The 17539-nt window shown below is 44.8% G+C and overlaps 1 protein-coding gene across 3 annotated transcripts in view; it reads right to left on the reverse strand.

Annotated features, from left to right (window-relative positions):
• The window catches only part of si:dkey-34e4.1 (carboxyl-terminal PDZ ligand of neuronal nitric oxide synthase protein), a 48757-nt gene extending 36267 nt beyond the window's left edge, over positions 1 to 12490 (reverse strand). Inside the window, exons 1-2 of one of the 3 annotated variants that reach the window (XM_035608551.2) lie at positions 11862 to 12488; positions 10515 to 10586 (exon numbers count right to left, since the gene is read on the reverse strand). In XM_035608551.2, the coding sequence (XP_035464444.2) occupies positions 10515 to 10586; positions 11862 to 11966 (177 nt within the window). In that variant the 5' untranslated portion in view covers positions 11967 to 12488. Of the gene's footprint in view, positions 1 to 10514; positions 10587 to 10701; positions 10835 to 11861 lie in introns of those variants that run through there. The other 2 variants (XM_035608552.2, XM_035608553.2) reach the window with 2 other exon arrangements.
• Positions 12491 to 17539: the final 5049 nt, after the last annotated feature.

Consider the following 17539-nt stretch of genomic DNA (forward strand, 5'->3'; position numbering starts at 1 on the left):
ACTGACAGAAAGTGACAAAAAAAAGACAAAAAACACAGAAATTCAATTGGGATCAAGTTATTCAAAGTGAAGCTCCTCAAGACAACATCACAAAAGTACAAAGTTTGGGAAATTGACTTTCTAAAAATATGCTAATGCCTCCAGTGCATATGATTAGACGGCTTATGGGCTGTCTCCATCCTCATTACCTATTCCGTTTTTTCGGGCCCTGATGGGCTGATGCAAGAGAAGATAACAATGAATACAGCAAAACAGAATCTCGAACTTTCGCTTCAGAGCAATGTGTTATATAAACCGTACTAAACTAAATCGCATGGCATTAATCCCTCGTTCTTTTGTTGTTTGAGAAAGATTTTCAGTAGCTGTAAATGGAGCTTTGATTCTATTCCCTCCATCAATTCTATTTAAAACCTGTTGCTGTCAAAATGACAAGCATTAATGAACGGACAGTTTGACAGGCAGGGCCACGGTCCTCTGTGAGATCCCGAGCGACAGTCACATTAGCCCCGTCAGTTGGGCAGCAGAGAGTACATTATCCTGTTAGTTGCTGTGTGGACGGCAGTGTTGAAGAAGTTTGAAATCCCCAGGATGAGAGGAAGCAGTTTGCTCACATCATTTATCCAATTAGAGTATGACAAAGAGCGACCGTTGTGCCCTGACGGACTGAAACACAAAACACAATCCCACTGACAAGTCTTCGGTTTTGCTCAAAGCATCCGTGAACCGCACAGCAGTCAAACTCAGATTGTAGGTATGAAGTGCACTGTGGAAATGTAAACAGTGGAAACAGAGTGTTCATATATTTACTGTATGAACTGGCTTAATCAATTAATCATTTAGTCTACGATATATTTTTAAAAAACAGAAATACCCAAACCCCACCAAAAATTATTTATAGGCTGATCTCTGCAAGTCATTTCTCTCTCATGTTCTCACTATTTTTGCTTGAAAAATGACTGAAACAATAAATAGTGTCAGATTATCTCTCTGTTGATAGACGTACTGAGTAATAGACTTAATTATTTCAGCTCTGATATTCTGCAATTCCTTACCATATATTCCATGATACACTACAAAAATAATTGTTATTGTGTGACAATATATCAGATCTCCAGGATCAGCCTCATTGTTTGTGGAAATATGAGGACCCCCACTGTGATTTACAGTTTGATTGACAGCTGATGGGTTGCATTAAGCCAAAAATATCCTGTTTCAATTTCATAGCCATTGCAAATATGAAAACACTTCAAGAACAAAGAGTTAAAATAAGCGTACTTTGTGTAAATATTCTTTTATCCATGTATCTGTTTAAAAACAGGGTATTTATGTGTCGAACTAATTCTTGTCCGAGCACAGCCATTTCCTGGTTAAGCAACATCACAAATGATAAGTTACTGTTCCTGGCCAGGAAGCAGCCATATCTCCCTGAAATCAAAGAGTGTTGTTTCAACACACATGGACTAGGTGCAAATCAATCTTTGATATAATGTGTTATTAAGTGAGCTGCTCTGTAGGTGCCGTTGACTTTTAAATGTCAAATGAATGAAATAAGTTCCATCCCTCAAACTACGTCATACCTGTTTACCCCACATTACAACCAAAGGGCGCAGGCTGGCTACCAGCATCTAGGATTCATGTTCCTGCTCAAGTCAGCACACACACCCAGCCCAGTTAAAGATGAGGATCTGTCTGGGTCTGAGGGCAGCATTATTTTGAAAATGCTATGCTTCTGCTTTCTCTATATTTGGAAAACAAGAATGTTATTATTCCAAATAGTCAGCAGGAAGATGTTAAAGCGACAAGAGTCTGGTGCAGGTAATGGACGTGTTTTCACCAGATGTCAGTATAGAACTTTAACATTACTTAAAACCCCAACTGCCTCCTGCATGTTTAAACCAACCAAACACACCTGAGACTAGGGCAAAGAAAGCAGATTGAATGTGGCTAGTGACGGAGAGATCAAGGTAGTGACACAAAAAGAGAATGTGAGAGTGTGGGGAGGTTGAACGATAGGAGCGGGAGAATGAGACCATGAGGCTTTCCATGTAGCACGCTGGAACAAGATGAGGGGATTGAGACGAATGCACAGACACAGACATATACACTACAAACTCCAAATCACATTTAGAAGTAGGGCAGCCTATCTGCCAGCTCAAAAGCCTGCAACTATTATCCAACAAACGATACCATACTACAAAAGGCCCAGTTTATCTTCCTACTCGTGCTAAGAAAGAAGGCTCCCAGGCAGAGCGGCACAACTTACAAACTTGACATGTTTATTTTAAGTAATACCGAGAATAAGTGGAAAAATGTGTGTAATATGTGTGAATATGAATAAAAACACGTAAAAAGACACATTTCCATTAATGAAAAGCAAATTTGGAAAGGTTATCTCTGAGTACAATGATACAAGCTGATCAGCCTTAGTTTCTACCCGTACCACACTTTGAGCCCTTCCCAAACATGGAGATGAGTTGAGGAAGACATGTTTCGGCGGCAGAGCTGGTTGCCAGGGAGAGGAGTAGCATGGCATTTGGGGTTTATTTCAGATCCGCAGATTAATACCGAGGAGCAGCGTGAACATTCATCAAAAGATGAACTGAGGCAAACCGTGCAATCGAACAAATCGAACCTTTCTGTCGCGACAATCAGGACGACCGGAACAAATTTGTAAATTGGCAAACAAAGAATCACTTTCAGTGGCAAGCAGAGAGCGTGAGAGACAAGACACAAACGGTAATGCATATGAAACACTGACCTCATGCAGCGAGAAGCAGGTGCAGATGATCCTGTTCCACTACAAAAGATGCTTGAAAGTAAATCTGTACTTTAACCAGACTAAGACTCCACAGTAATGCTCGCAGCTCTGTGAGGCTGCATTCTAACGACAGAGTTCAGATCAGATTTTCTGTAGCACATTGGCATCCTAACATTTAACCAGTCAGCACACAACATAAATTACAGGTGAGGTGGACAGGAATGTCATTAGTTTTGCCAAGTTTTTTGTTATTAGGTTCTTGGCCAATTAATGTTTTGCCCAATACCTTAGGACAACATAAGTTGTACCAAATTTAAGGGGAATTCATCCAATCGTTGTCAAGATATTTCAAGCAAAACTAAAAATGCCAAGCTCATGGTGCCACTAGTTCAGATCAGCAAAGTTAGTCGGGCACAACCTCTGGGGACCATGACTGTGTCTGTCGACGTATTTTATACGAACAAGACCAAGTGGCCGACGCTGACGTTCCAAGAGTCGTCTAAAGAATCCAAATTTTTGTTTCTTTTGGCTTCTAAGAAGTACAATGGAAGCTGTCAGTTCCCTGACACATTTTAGATGTCAGGAGTAGATCAGGAGTAGGATCCAGTGTTTCAGTCTTTATTATGTCAAAAAGGTGTTGATTCATTGCCATGGTCATTTTTAAAGCTAGAGTCTGTGTTGCTCATGTTATTCCCGTTGTCTTGTTTTATCTTCCTTAGCCGATAAAACTCTCCGTGCAGAAACAAGGACAAAAGAGCAGCCTGATGCAAATGAGCTCACGTGACCACAGATATACAGGTGCAGGCACACACCCAAAGTACCCCCCCCCCCCCCCCACACACACACACACACACACAAACACACAGTCTGTTGACTTTAGTTGTGTTTGTATTTGAGATATGCTGCAGAAGGCTTTGCAGCAGAGCAAAGTAATGTTTGGATTGCTCACAGTTTTTGCAGTTCACAGCGAGTTTCTGTTTACGAGTTCCACGGGGACATTTGCACTGTAATGGAACTATACGCTTGGGCTTCCTGACATATTGCAATGGCCCCACATCGAGTAAAAATAAAGCTGCCTCTATGCAGCTCATCTGGTTGAAAATGTGAACCGTGATCAATTTGTGTGACAGCTGAATTTCAAGGACCTGTCCGACTTTCCAGTACCTCCTGCTATTTGGATATTGCACGGGGCAATATTGACATTTTGATAGTATTTCTTGATCAATTGTGCAGCCCCGACAACAAACCGCATGCTCTATTTCCGTTCATCCAATAGAAGCAGAAAGCCAAAATGCCATAACTACCCTGACTTTGCGTGCTGAGCCTGCAGACAGTAGCGGTCAGGGAATGTTTGTGGAGAAAATGTGGCCTCGGGTCTCTGCAGCAGGGTTGAGTTCATGGCTTTAGAAAATGTCATTTCTTAGGATAGTGCTTGTTTGGGGCAAGTGGTGTGTGTGTGTGGGGGGGATCTGAGTATACAAGACTTGACTAATTGTGGCGCTGAATGACTCGGCTCAGCCTTAGGGCAGATGATGAAAGCAGAAGCCTGCGTGTTTTTGTGTGCGTGCGACATGATGCTGGTAGTAGGCAGGGACAGCTCACCACCTGTCAGTCCATCCATGTGGGCAAAGACCTGCTGTCTCTTCAGTGTATTTTTCCACACACACACACACACACACACACACACACACACACACACACACACACACACACACACACACACACACACACACACACACACACACACACACACACACACACACACACACACACACACACACACACACACACACACACACACACACACACACACACACACACACACACACACACACACCAGTGGGGGGAAAAAGGGCCGGAGCAAAGCACAGAATACAGCAAAAATAGTGGACAGTGTCACTTTGCATTAACAAATACCCGTGCATTTGTTGGATACAAATAAATATTCAAACTGGACCTGTTCAAGTTCTTGACATATTGCTGTCCTATTGACCTATCAGTAGACAAACGCTCATAAAACAAAATGGAGGAAGAAGCGGGTGATCAAGGCCGTGCTAACTGCTAATTGAATAGTGGCATGCATGGACGTGTTTTGGGTCCTTTACAAAATTCTAATTCAACAACTTTGGTAAACTTGTCACACATTTGACCAACAGGCAACTTGTTTCGTGTTGAACTACAAGTAAAGGGAATCGAGAGTGTCCGTTAGCGGTGTTGCACCATTCACATTCATGGAACCTCTGTTGTTGCAGGCTCCTCAAACGCTCACTTATGAACTGTCACTACGCAAGCAGCTAGCAAAATCATTAGATTGGACAGTTGTTTTGTCCTCTGAATAAATAAAGAATTATTGTAAGAGAAAAGAGAAGGACGCATGTTCTTTTCAACAACTATTGGAACCATACATTTTGCAAATGGAATTTGATAGATTTCCTTTTATGCCATTATCCACCTTTATTTAACAGAGCAGGTCATACAGGGGCATGATTTCAAACACTGGTGCTGGATTGTGACTGATACTGAAATGACTGTTAATCAAGAAAAAATAATGAAAATGGGGGCCCCCCATTCTCCAGTGCCCTGATCAAACAAAGGGTAACTGCACCCTTTGAAAGCTGAGATCACGTCTAATCCAGTACACATTTAGGTCACGTACTATGCTCTTGTACATCTGCCATTAAAGCGAGCATGAATACAAAGTGAAAACAGTGGTCCTCATTATGTGCCAAGCCTCCCTAAACACAGCATATCCCACAATTACACATGTGAATGCACACAGAACAACACCCGGCCAACCGTCCCCACTTTGCCATAGATCTCTGGCCCCCCCGGAGTTAAGCTGCGCTCTCATTTCTCTCCTGGTTTTCTGGGACATGCAGGGAGTGTAATTGTGATGCGCGGATGTGTTGTTCAATCGTCATGTGTCTTTATTCTATCTTTGGTTTTATAGACCGAGAGTGAAGTGCCTGTTCTGTGCATTACACGCATTCACACTGCGTATGGTTTTCTCACTTATCTCTGTGTGTGTGTGTGTGTGTGTGCGTGTAAGTTTAAAAGCCTTCGGGCTTGAAAGAAGGAAAGAAAAAAGAATAACAGGGGGAACATTTCTCGGTTTCTCCAGTGGAGGTTGTGTATTAAGCGTTGTATGGATGAGTGACAAGTGGCCACGTGAGCATGTAGAAGAGAAACAAGATGCTTCATAACAAACAGATGCTTTCTAATACTGGTGCCTGAATCTTACTGATTTGGCAGTTGTAAAAATGTCAAGGCTTTCTGTTGACAGAATCCTCAAGCCCAGCCACCGACCGTAACAGGAAGATGTAATGCCAAAATTGACTTACTTTACTTACAATTATGTAACTTTCATTGCCTCTCAAAATCTTAAACTGTCTTTTCTTCTGTCCGCAGTTTGAGTAAAAGTCTTAAGCGACTCCAAAGCGCACAAAGTGAAACTCAAGTGATGTCAACATTTCCGTTGCCCTCTGTGACAGGTCCGGGTCCCACTACATCCCTCTCAACTGCCAAACATCTGCTCCTGACTGAGTCTTGACAGTTCAAGAGAGCTCACAGCGGACTGAGACAGACTCAGCCGACCCATACTGAAATGACGGGAACAAAACAAAAAAGGAACAACAAAGTTCGCCTCTTTAAAGTTTAAGATTAAAGTTTGCTTCTCTCTCACACGGCAAACAAGAGATCTCACGGAAGTGTTCCAGACAGACACAGGGACAAATGTGGAGGGAGTGGAGCCATGCAATTTCCAGGGAGACTCTTGGCATCCTGACGGACATGCGAGGGAGGCTTAGAATCCCATTAGAGCAAATTCAAAGGGGATGCATGCATAGCCTGCCCTCCGCCTAAAACAAAAATCTATTCCTGTCAGCACTAGAGTAGATAGCCAGGGATCGGCTAAATCGAGACGGGTCTATTTCGGTCGGAGGAGAGTGAGGGGATGGACAGAAGAAAGCAGTGGAGGGAAGGGGGATGGAGATAAGGGAATACGAGAGAGGGTGAGGAGGAGACGAGAGGTGAGGAGGAGAGAATAGTTTCTTTTTGTAGAGAGACAGTGGCGTCCAGCAAATAGTTTGGAAATTCCAGCCCTTGTCACTCGGCCCTCGTTTGAGGAGGTTGTTAAAATGCAAGGGGTATCACCACACACACACAAACACACACACACACACACACACACACACACACACACACACACACACACACACACACACACACACACACACACACACACACACACACACACACACACACACACACACACACACACACACACACACACACACACACACACACACACACACACACACACGTACACACACACACACCTTCTCAGCCATACATTAAAAAAACCACGTGTGAATGCACTTGCACACCAATGGGGTGGTTTCTATGCCACTGGTCAAACTGAATGAAACAAATTCTTATAAACCAACACAGTAGGACCAGTCAGCCATAATGGGAGAAGGTTTTAACGGGGAAAAAAAACTACTCTGAAAAGATCCACGGGATACAAAATTGTATCTTTTCACTTTCTCGCTGTGGGAATGGCAGGAGTATGTGCTGTGCCAGTGTGTGTTTTGGTATAAAAAAAAAAATAATAATAATAAGGATTAAAAAAAAGAATCAGCTGAAGACTTGACTCAACTAGCTCAGTTCCTCTGCTCTATCAAACCCAGATTTACATTTCACTCAGAGTTGGTGAGGCTGCGTTACTCGCGCTCGCCCTCTGTTCTCCTCAGATGTGCGCTCCCGTTTTACCCTCACATCAACTGAGACTAAAGAGATTAGCCGAGGGAGATGAGATGACTGTGGCTCTGCCAGCCACCGAGCAAACCCCTCTCGATTCAAGGACTTGCACTCTCCCGCTGCAGTTTTTTCTTGCAGCGCCGGCAGTTCCTCCCTCGCCCTCTTTAATCACACTCAACTCCACAGAGTCACTGCGCAGTCCCTCGGCTAAAGGGCCGCGCTTTTAAATTAAAGACAGGGCCTTTCGCTTCTGTGAAAAGTTGAGGGGGGAAGTCGGCAAGGCCGGGCCAATATTCCATCTACGCAGAGCTAATTACATTGGACTTGACGTCCAATCCCAAACACGCCGCGCGCGCCTGCCCTTTGAAAGCGTTCACGTGTTTGCATTCCCACAGTGTGGCACAGTGTGAGAGGGGTTCACAGTCACACACAAAATAAGCGGTCGGCACAAAAATACAATCATGCGCATGAAACCGGGGGCTGAACAAACAACAAGGGCACTGGTAATTCCACAAGTCAGTGTAACTTTGAAAAGACGAAGAAATTCGACCTTCTTCTGGATTCTTCTTGGTGAATGAACATGGCTACAGATGAATACTTTGATTTGGTTTTTTGTCTCCCAAATGAAGCCAGGAGTATTGTTCACTTCATGTGCGCTCGTCCGCTCTTGTGGTCTCGTGTCAATCGTCACTAAATTAAGTCATTTTTACTTTTTTTATTTTTAAGGAGCAGTGAAATGTGCTTATTCGCCTTCTTTCCCAGCTTTACGTGAAAAGATCAACGCCACTCTCTTAGCTTAGCATAAACACTCAGAGGCAGGGGAACACATCTGGCCTGGCGATGGACGTGCCAGCTGTGTTTGTGTGAACACGTTTGTGTTCATGTGCAGCTCAGACTCGGACTGAGATCTCCAGAGACCCCAGGTCTTTGCTATTGACCTCCAGTCACTTTCCACCGACCTGGGGCGAATCTGTCTCTAATCACCTCTTTCCCCTTGATGCAATCGTTCTGCTCACGTAACCCTCCTCTAGAGCGCCAATAGAGCATATTTCCCAAAATGTTCCCAAAACTAAATTCCTTTTGAGCCGGAGGGCGCACTGAGGTCAGTTTAAGCAAGGTAATGATATTGCGATTTCTGCGTTGCGCACGGTGGTCACTCGCTGTTTAAAAAAAGTTACACTTACTTTAAAGGCCCCTGCTGCGAAGGCGACATGACTCAGTCAAAACTGAGCCAGAGCCATCCACCGGTCAGTGTAATAACAGAGGGCTATGAATAGGAACTTCTCTCTAGTCACTGTCAGCAGAGATCACACTCAACTCACAACAAGTTAATAAATCAGAGGCGTGTTTTTTTATAGATCAACTCTCCTGACTTTACATTTGCCACCGGGGATTTTATAAAGCAGCGTTCATCAATTAGTCATTCAAAAACAAAGATTATTCCATACAATAGGCTGAGAGTTGGAACCTTAATACACTCACTCACTCATTCTTTATTGATGCAATGCTTTCTTTGGACCCCAAGGGAACTCCGTGCTCAGAGATAGACAAACCCAACAACACGACATGTGTGCATCCACATGTGAGCACACACTCAGACAAAAATAACCACGACCGAGCACTGTGTATATTTTCAAGCAATAACCTATAAAGGCTGCAGTTGCTGATAGACAGATTTCAATTTGATGTTTGAAACAAACTGTTTGTTTCCCCCCCAGAGATTTAGTTTTTTTCTTGTTGCAATTAAAGGCATCTTGCTTGCCTGCCACTACCTGCTCCCGTTTTATGCTCTGCCTCAGCCTGCAGCGTCATCACCCTGATGATCATTGTTTACAACCTTATTGATTTGTCCTTTTAGGAATCACTATCTGCCCATCGACACGTATATACACAGGCGCCTCAATGGTTGTTCTTTGCTTTCATAGACTTTTGTAGGTGGGCTTAGTTAAGTCTCTCCTTATATCTCTATTTTCTAACTCTGGGGTTCCTCTGATTTGAAATGCACGCAGCACTCCCAATACACACCCACTGTTGAACTCTACAGATGCCGAAACAGAGTGAGAGCCCTGAAGGCCAAACATGGGAGGATTCCCCCAAAATGGCATTTAAAAAAAGAAGAAATCTGAATGTAGTGCCTCGGAACTCATGCATGTTTCAGAGGATAAATGCACATCATGGCTTTTTAGTGGCTCCAAAAAAAAAAAATCACACATTTCTTCTCCGCATAGTCACTCAGCCAGGGATAAGAACCATAAGAACCTTGTTGTGTGTGTGTGTTTGTGTGTGTGTGTGTGTGCGTGCGTGCGTGCGTGCGTGCGTGCGTGCGTGCGTGCGTGCGTGCGTGCGTGTGTGAGAGAGAACCAAGCTAGTCTTGTGAGACACTCTCAGATTAGACAGCCACCCCGGCTGTCTAATTCGGATTTGGTTAGCTTCTGGAGGAAAACGCTGGCCGCTGGGACCACAAGAGAGAAAAATTACTATATGATTGATCCCTATAGAAAATACTAATGATAAACCTTTATGGGGGAAAAAAACAACACACAAAGCCGAACTATTATATGAAAAGAGAGTGAATGTGAGAAAACTAAAGCTCAAAGGAATGTACAGAGAGAGGTTGATTAATAAACTATCTAATAAACTATCAGAGGCAGCGATAGCAAAGAGACACACTGTGTCCTTCACCTCTCACCAACTTATTTTGAAAGGGCAGTGTTCTGTTCAGCAGACAAAAGCCACACAATCCACCTCTCTCCTCTTATTGCTTTTTTTCTTTCCCACATCAGCAGTCGTCATCTGTTGTCCAGCCGGTGCACGAGTCACGACCGTCTGTGTGCAAAATTCACCCGACAGCCGTGCATTCTTCTGGTGCGTTATTGTAAACATAGTTTCTGTCTTCCATCATGTAAAAAAAACACAATGCTGGACGGAAGATTGGTGTGAGTTTGTGAGTTTGCGTGTGTGAGTGTGCATGTGAGCGTGCGTGCGTGCGTCATCTTACCCTGATTCTCCTCATGGCTGCCACGATCTCCATCCGACTGTTGGGCCTGGGCACGTCGAGACATCCCACGTACTGCGGTAAACAATCAGAAACACACCAGACTGTTGCTCGTCGAACACGCTTACAGCTCAGTGGTATCATTAATGAAATCGCACACTCCTGTTTAACATTCTGCAGCTATTCTCACTTAAGCTATGTGATCCATCACTGCCATGGAGTGTGTGTGCAGCTTCTTCAGCTCCATTTGCGCTCACAAAAGAACCACTAAAGAAACAGTGGCTCCCAGGGACCAGGAATGAGCCTGAAACTAAAACAGCCAGACAAACTGAAGTGTAAACAGAAAACATGGCCGCCGGTACTTCCGTATTTGGGACCAAATGTGACAATGCCTTACTGTGTGTGAAATCTGATGCTGCTATATGTGGAAGGACGGCTGTGATGTGTTTAAGTGGCTTACTTCTTTGTTTTGTGTTATAGCCACACCGGGAAATGTGGATTTATGATACGACTGTATTCGCAAAAACATAATGCGACAAGAAATGCAGAGAAAGGGCCACAGACTGAGATGAGCACGCTGCTTCAGCAGGCCTGATAAGATAGAATGTGGGAGATACACAAGCAGCCTTGTGATTGAACTTTGGACACTTTTTACCACGTGATCTCTGTTTCCTGATCAACCCCCAACACGAATCAACAGTTACAGTCAATGCAGAGAATATTATGTTAGGGATCACCTGATGTGTGTGCATCAGAGCTGAAATGATTAATCCAGTGACAGAATGATATTAATCTCTAAATATTCTGATGATCGGTTGATTGTTGGAGTCATTGTCCTGGCAGGAGTGCCAAACATATTTTTTTTCTGGTTCCGTTAAAATATGTCACTTTTTCTTATTTGTCAAACTCGGAAAGGTCGATTTCTAAAAGAGATGTTGGGGTAATGAGATGTGAATGAAAATAAGAGCTGCAGCCTGTGACCAATTAAAACCGAAATGCTGCACAACTGCTATTAGAACAGCTCAATGGATTTGGGAAAAGCTGAAAAATACACTCAGATTAGTTCATTTTTCAGCATCACAATTGTGGTCAGTATAAGTCAAAGTTGCCTTAATGTATGTTGCAGTTTACCTTTTTTTCCGGCGAGACTGCAATGCCACGGTGCACTTGCAGCGATAAACCACATGTATGTGTGTGTGTGTGTGTGTGTGTGTGTGTGCGTGTGTGTGTGTGTTGCCATGTGTTCAAACTTCATGATGGATCCCAGCTGAGTGCACCTGCCGGCGCAGCTCTGGATGGAGTGTGATCAAATAGAGAGCTGCGTTAACATGAGAGGAAGGTCCATTTCACCTTGGCTTGGAACGAGATCCCGTGCTGGTACGCCTCCTCGTTGTGCAGCGGCACCCTCGAGTCGGCCACATCGTCCACCAGGTTGTACCTGTTCCTCGCGGGCATCGCGGGCTCCTGACTGCGGCCGATCCCCGACGCGGCCAAACACACAAAACACCAACAACAGCACCAACAAACAAAACCCCCTACCCCCGGCTCAACAAGTAACCATGTGTGGAGTGACCGTCAGACCGCAGCGGGCTCAGGCGCGCCACAGTCCCGCGTGCGCGTGGCGCGCGGCTCCAACGGCGACCTGCCGGTGGCGGGGACGCACACTGTCCATTGTCGACGCGCTGCGCCTCGGAGGTCCCGTCCTCGGGAGGGTGGTCTCCTTTACACAAGCGTCCTCGAGCCAGACGCAGCGGCGCGCAAGGATCCGTGTCTCCAACAAACAAAAAAGCCACAAGAGGAAAATACAGCACTTGATGTTTTTTTTGGTTTTTTTGAATCTCCGTCCTGTTGGTGGCAACGCTGCACCCGTCTCTCTCTCTCTCTCTTCTCTCTGTATGTGTGTGTGTGTGTGTGTGTGTGTGTGTCTGTGTCTCTCTCTCTCTCTTCTCTGTGTGTGTGTGTGTGTGTGTGTGTCTCTCTCTCTCTCTCTTCTCTCTGTGTGTGTGTGTGTGTGTGTCCCTCTCTCTCCCACTGTGTCTCTCGCTCTTCCTCTTCAAAGCACAAAGCAAGCCCCTCATTGGAGCAAAGTTCCCAGGCATGATGCAACCCGGAGCTGGGAGGGAAGCCAGCACACGACTTCGTCCTCCCCACCCAAAGATTGGAAATGTGACACACTTGTTCCTGGGAAGTGGGAACTGCACAGGTGGATGGATCATTGTGAGGAGAGTCTTTTCATTTTCTTGGAAATCAGTGCTGCTTTTCACACACCACATGTGATCAATTCATAAACAAACAAAAAGAAGATATGTTGTTACCAGATGAAACCCCCCATAGGTGAATAAAATAGCTAGAATTGACTCAATTGACACAAAATACAAGTACCACGTAAACTATAATAATAGTGATCTAGTTGTATCATTTTAGATTAATAGTATAATCTGCAATGTCTGAATAATAAACACATTTGATACATTAAGTTTTTTTATCTCTGTGATTTTTGAATGCATGCATATGTGTAATTTTGTGTTTTTACTCTGTTGTAGTATTACTGTTTTTATTCACAAACTACCTGAGTCCCTCTTGTCTATATTCATAAGGTCAAAATAGATTATTTTTGGTCACGTCATTTAATATTATCTGATTGAAACAGCTTATTTTTCATATTTGCATCCAGGCTACATCTTTTCCCCACAGTCCCGGGTAGTTTTGCTGTAGACCATGAACCCCAGGTCATTTTTCTCAACATTAAAGACATTTTTTTTCAAGTTTAGAAGTGCACTGCACAGTCGGGTGCAAATCAAATGGCTATAGGATTCATCACACAAACATAATTTGGTCCTTTTCCAACACAGGCCCATTCTGTCTATTAGTGGGTTACAATAAGTTCTGCCACAGAACAGCCCTTTGTTCAACTGGGCGACAGATTGTTTCTGCAGTAGGTCGTGTTGGGTTGTAATGGGAAAGATGATGGAGTTTGGAAACCTCAGCCATTATCAAGCCTCCACCTTCTGCCAGGTTGTCGCTGCCGACACTGCACCCGATGGTATTAACATTAAACCAGCGTGTACAGGCCAATGATGTGTCTTCAGTGGAGCAACAACGCTTTATGTCCTGAGTTCTGTCTTTGTAATAATAATAGAAGCAATGGACAAAAGGCAACGTTAAACACATTACTGAAATTGTGCTAGAGTGCCCTCTGTTGGTTGCCTACTATAATCTACTGCAGTCAAATAGACATTTTGCTTAACATTTTTCCAGATGTGTTTACAGATTAATTCTTAATTAATCACAACTAGGCCCCAACTATATCTGCACTTTACAGGTGAGATGGCAGGGAAAGCAGAGATGATGTTGTCATACTGTGGTGGTTTTACTGGAGATTTTATTTACTGATGCCAGGCAATCACGGGGAAGACATGACTAACGATGAGAGACCGGATGTCATTTTTCTATAACCGGTGACATTTCCAATCTGGCCATATCCTATATGTCACATTTATCTTCACAGCGGTGAGGCATCAGCCTGTGGTGAGTCAAAGTGCAATAGTATTTAAAGAAAGAAACATGGAGACATCCATAACAACATCTCTAGTCTTACACGGGCGGATTCTAAGAAAATGATTGCAGATAGAGGCGGTGGGGTGGCCTGTTGTGAGGAGTACAGCTCCAAATTTTTATACCAAAAAACACAAACAAACATTAATAAGGCTCACCACAAGATTATTTCCCTGGCAAGTTAGTGGGAAGCTCGAGCACTAGTTTAATTTAAAAACGCACAACATTTCAAGTGAACGGGAGTGAGTATCTGCTGTGGAAACCACAAACACAAATCCATCCATCCATCCATACCGCTTAATCCATTTAAGGGTCGCAGGGGAGCCAATCCCAGCTGACATTGGGCGAAAGGCGGGGTACAACCTTGACAGGTCGCCAGCCTCTCGCAGGCCCACATACAGAGGTCAATTTATAGTCTTTAATTAACCTAACCCCATTCTGCATGTCTTTGGACTGTGGGAGGAAGCCGGAGAACCTCGAGAGAACCCACACATACATGGGGAGAACATGCAAACTCCACACAGAAAGGCCGAGGTGTCAGCGCTAACCACTACACCACCGTGCAGCCCACAAACACGAATACATGAAAATAACAGGAAGAGGGATGACTGCAGGTTCATGCAGGTGCATTGTGGATACATGGGGTAACAATTGCAAAAATATTAAACAATACTGAGTTACCCACAATATTGTTGATATATTAAGTTACACTTAATATTGTTAAAGCACATTGAGTCTATGCTTGTCATTTGAAATGTGCTATATGAATAAATAAATAAATAAATGAATACATTTTATTTATAGTGCCCTTTTCGTCAAAAGATCTCAAAGGGCTACAGGTTAAACGCAGTTTTGTTTTTACAGTTTTTACATATATATAAATAAACTTGACTTGACTGAGTTCATTGAGTCCCAATGCTTGCAGCCAATCTGCTGTCAGTGATTTTCATCATCCAGTGAGATCCGTCGTCAGCATAACGTGATTTTTCGTGGGAGAAACTGAACGGACTGAAAATGACCCGACCAAGTGCATTCACGTGGTGTCGGAGTAATCGGAGAAAGCAGCTTCCAACTGAGCCAAATCCACACGGGACCTTCAGAGGAGCGCGCGCAGCGGACCCTCGGAGCATAGCAACAGTTGCCATGTCGCAGTCGAGCGTGGGGGCGGGGCCTACTCTTCTTTGATTCATATACGTCAAATTGTGATTTCCTTGATCCGTTCCATTTATCTTAAACGCCGTCTTGATCTTAAAAGTTATCGTCTTTGATACGTCACCAAGCATCCCCCCCAAATGTTGGCACGACTTCCCCGTGTTTACACAAACTCAACCGAATCAACGCGAGTGCGCGCAAGCAAAAACAATTTCAACGTCTCGGAGGCAATAAAGTGATCCACAGAGTGCAGCACGCAGGTACACCCAGATGGATCAAGCCGACATATCAGTGGAGACCTTTCGCCCGCACATAGAGTCCTTCTTCACGCGGACGACTGCGGAGCAATGGACCCTGTTACAGACAGGCAAACCGGACGACGTCACCAAGTTGCTGCTGGCAGATCTCCTGGTGAACATCATATCGACCGCCTCCATAGCCCTGCTCAAGGCGCTGGGAAGGGCGGGCGTGTCCGTGTCGATGGAGAGCGTCCGCAGCAGCCTGGGGGACACCCTGGAGCAGAGCTTCTCGCCGGGCAGCTCGTTGAAGTCGGCGAGCCTGGGTCGACTCACCGACTCCATCACCGAGGAGGTGACGGACAGCGTCAACTCCAGCCTGTGCTCCGCGCACACCACCAGCGAGGAGCCGGCGCCCAGTCACATCACCAACCCCACCAAGCTGCAGCAGATGATCGGGTTCGTCTGCAAGGTGTTTAAGACGTCCGCGGCCAAAATCAAGGGCCTGTTCAAGCACGGACACCGGAAGCCGAGGCGCCAGACCAGGTCCCCGCAGGACAGCGCTGACAAACTCATTCGGAGTCCCACCGGCTACTCGGACACGAGTGTCACAACTTCCTCCGCGCCGCCGTCAGCCGTCTCCGACTGCGCCACAGAGGGCAGCGTTGCCAGCGAGACGAGCGCAGCGGAGGGCAGCATTGTCAGTGAGACGAGCAAGGTCGTCCAAGAAAAAATCCTCAAGGTGATGGACGACATAATTGAACCCCTTTTGGACGAAGTCCCCGACACCGAGTACAGCATAGTGCATTCTGAATCTGCTTTGGACATTAAGGGCGTTGCGGATGACATTGCTAAGACAATTATTGAGGAGCAGGACATGGACGAGGAGGACTCTTCAGACCCCAAATCCAAAAGGTCCAACAAAAAGTCTTGGAGAGGAGCGGGGGTGATGATCAAGAACCTTTTTGCGAAGGCCTTCGCCTCAGCATCGATACTCAAGATAGCGGCACAGGTCACGAAACAATTCAAGAAGGAAACCAAACGCCGGAGCAACCAGTCAATACTGTCGTTGATGTCCAATGTTAACTCTTTGTTGCAGTTGGAGGAAAAGCCCAAAGGTGGGAGTGACGATGGTGCGATACAACGATTGAAAAATCTTTCGTCCGCAGTCTTGAAGTTCAGACAAGAACTTGCTGATCTCCTCTACCTGCATGTCACAGGCGTGAGGAATCTTGAGAGGAATCTGGGTAAAGTGACGACAGTGTCCATTCCCAGGTCACACTTTATTATGTACGCAGACATACAGAAGCGGGTGGTCAATTTCCTGTCATTGATGATCTGGTGGCTGAACAACCAGGTTACCTGCCACATGAAGAAGGTGACACTGAGTTTAATGGACACTGACTCACTAATGGACACCGACTCATTGCCAACATCTCAGGCCCCAGAGGTCAACGTCATGGAGGAGAAAGCAAAAGAACAGGCAGAAAACCAGAAGAAAATGTACATCGCTGTACTCGTGGACCAGCTCGCCACACAGATTTATGCACAGTCAAGAGTGGACTGGGCCTGTAGCGACACAGCAGGAACGATTCAACACCTTTTCGATATAACATGGGCCGAGGTCAAAGAATGTGACATAACTATCACCCCAAAAACAGTCAAAAACATTGACAAGGCCATTTTCCAGGACCTGCGTAAGAGGTGGCCCTGTCCAGAGATGGTACTGGTTTCCATACGTTTAAGGGAACCAGAAGGTGTGAATTACATTGCCTCCACTATCAAAAGTCACCTGTCCAAAAAACCTAGCGCCATCTCCAGATTATTCTCCTCTAAGAGATAAGGCATCATCAAATCATTCAGATGTACAAATGTGGTGGATGTCTTTTACGTGACACATAATCACCTTAAACCTCCTGTTATCCTCAAATTTATCCTTGGGGTCAATTTGACCCCAGCCATTTTAAACCCCCAGAAAATTATTATAATCAAAAGTTATACCCAAGTTTATGTTTTAGGTACTTCATTTTTTTTTGTTAAATGCCTAAATGGCCCTTTAAATAAAACATAACACCCATCCACCCA

The sequence above is a fragment of the Scophthalmus maximus genome, chromosome 20 (genome assembly GCF_022379125.1).
Source record: "Scophthalmus maximus strain ysfricsl-2021 chromosome 20, ASM2237912v1, whole genome shotgun sequence".
Lineage (NCBI taxonomy): Eukaryota > Metazoa > Chordata > Actinopteri > Pleuronectiformes > Scophthalmidae > Scophthalmus > Scophthalmus maximus.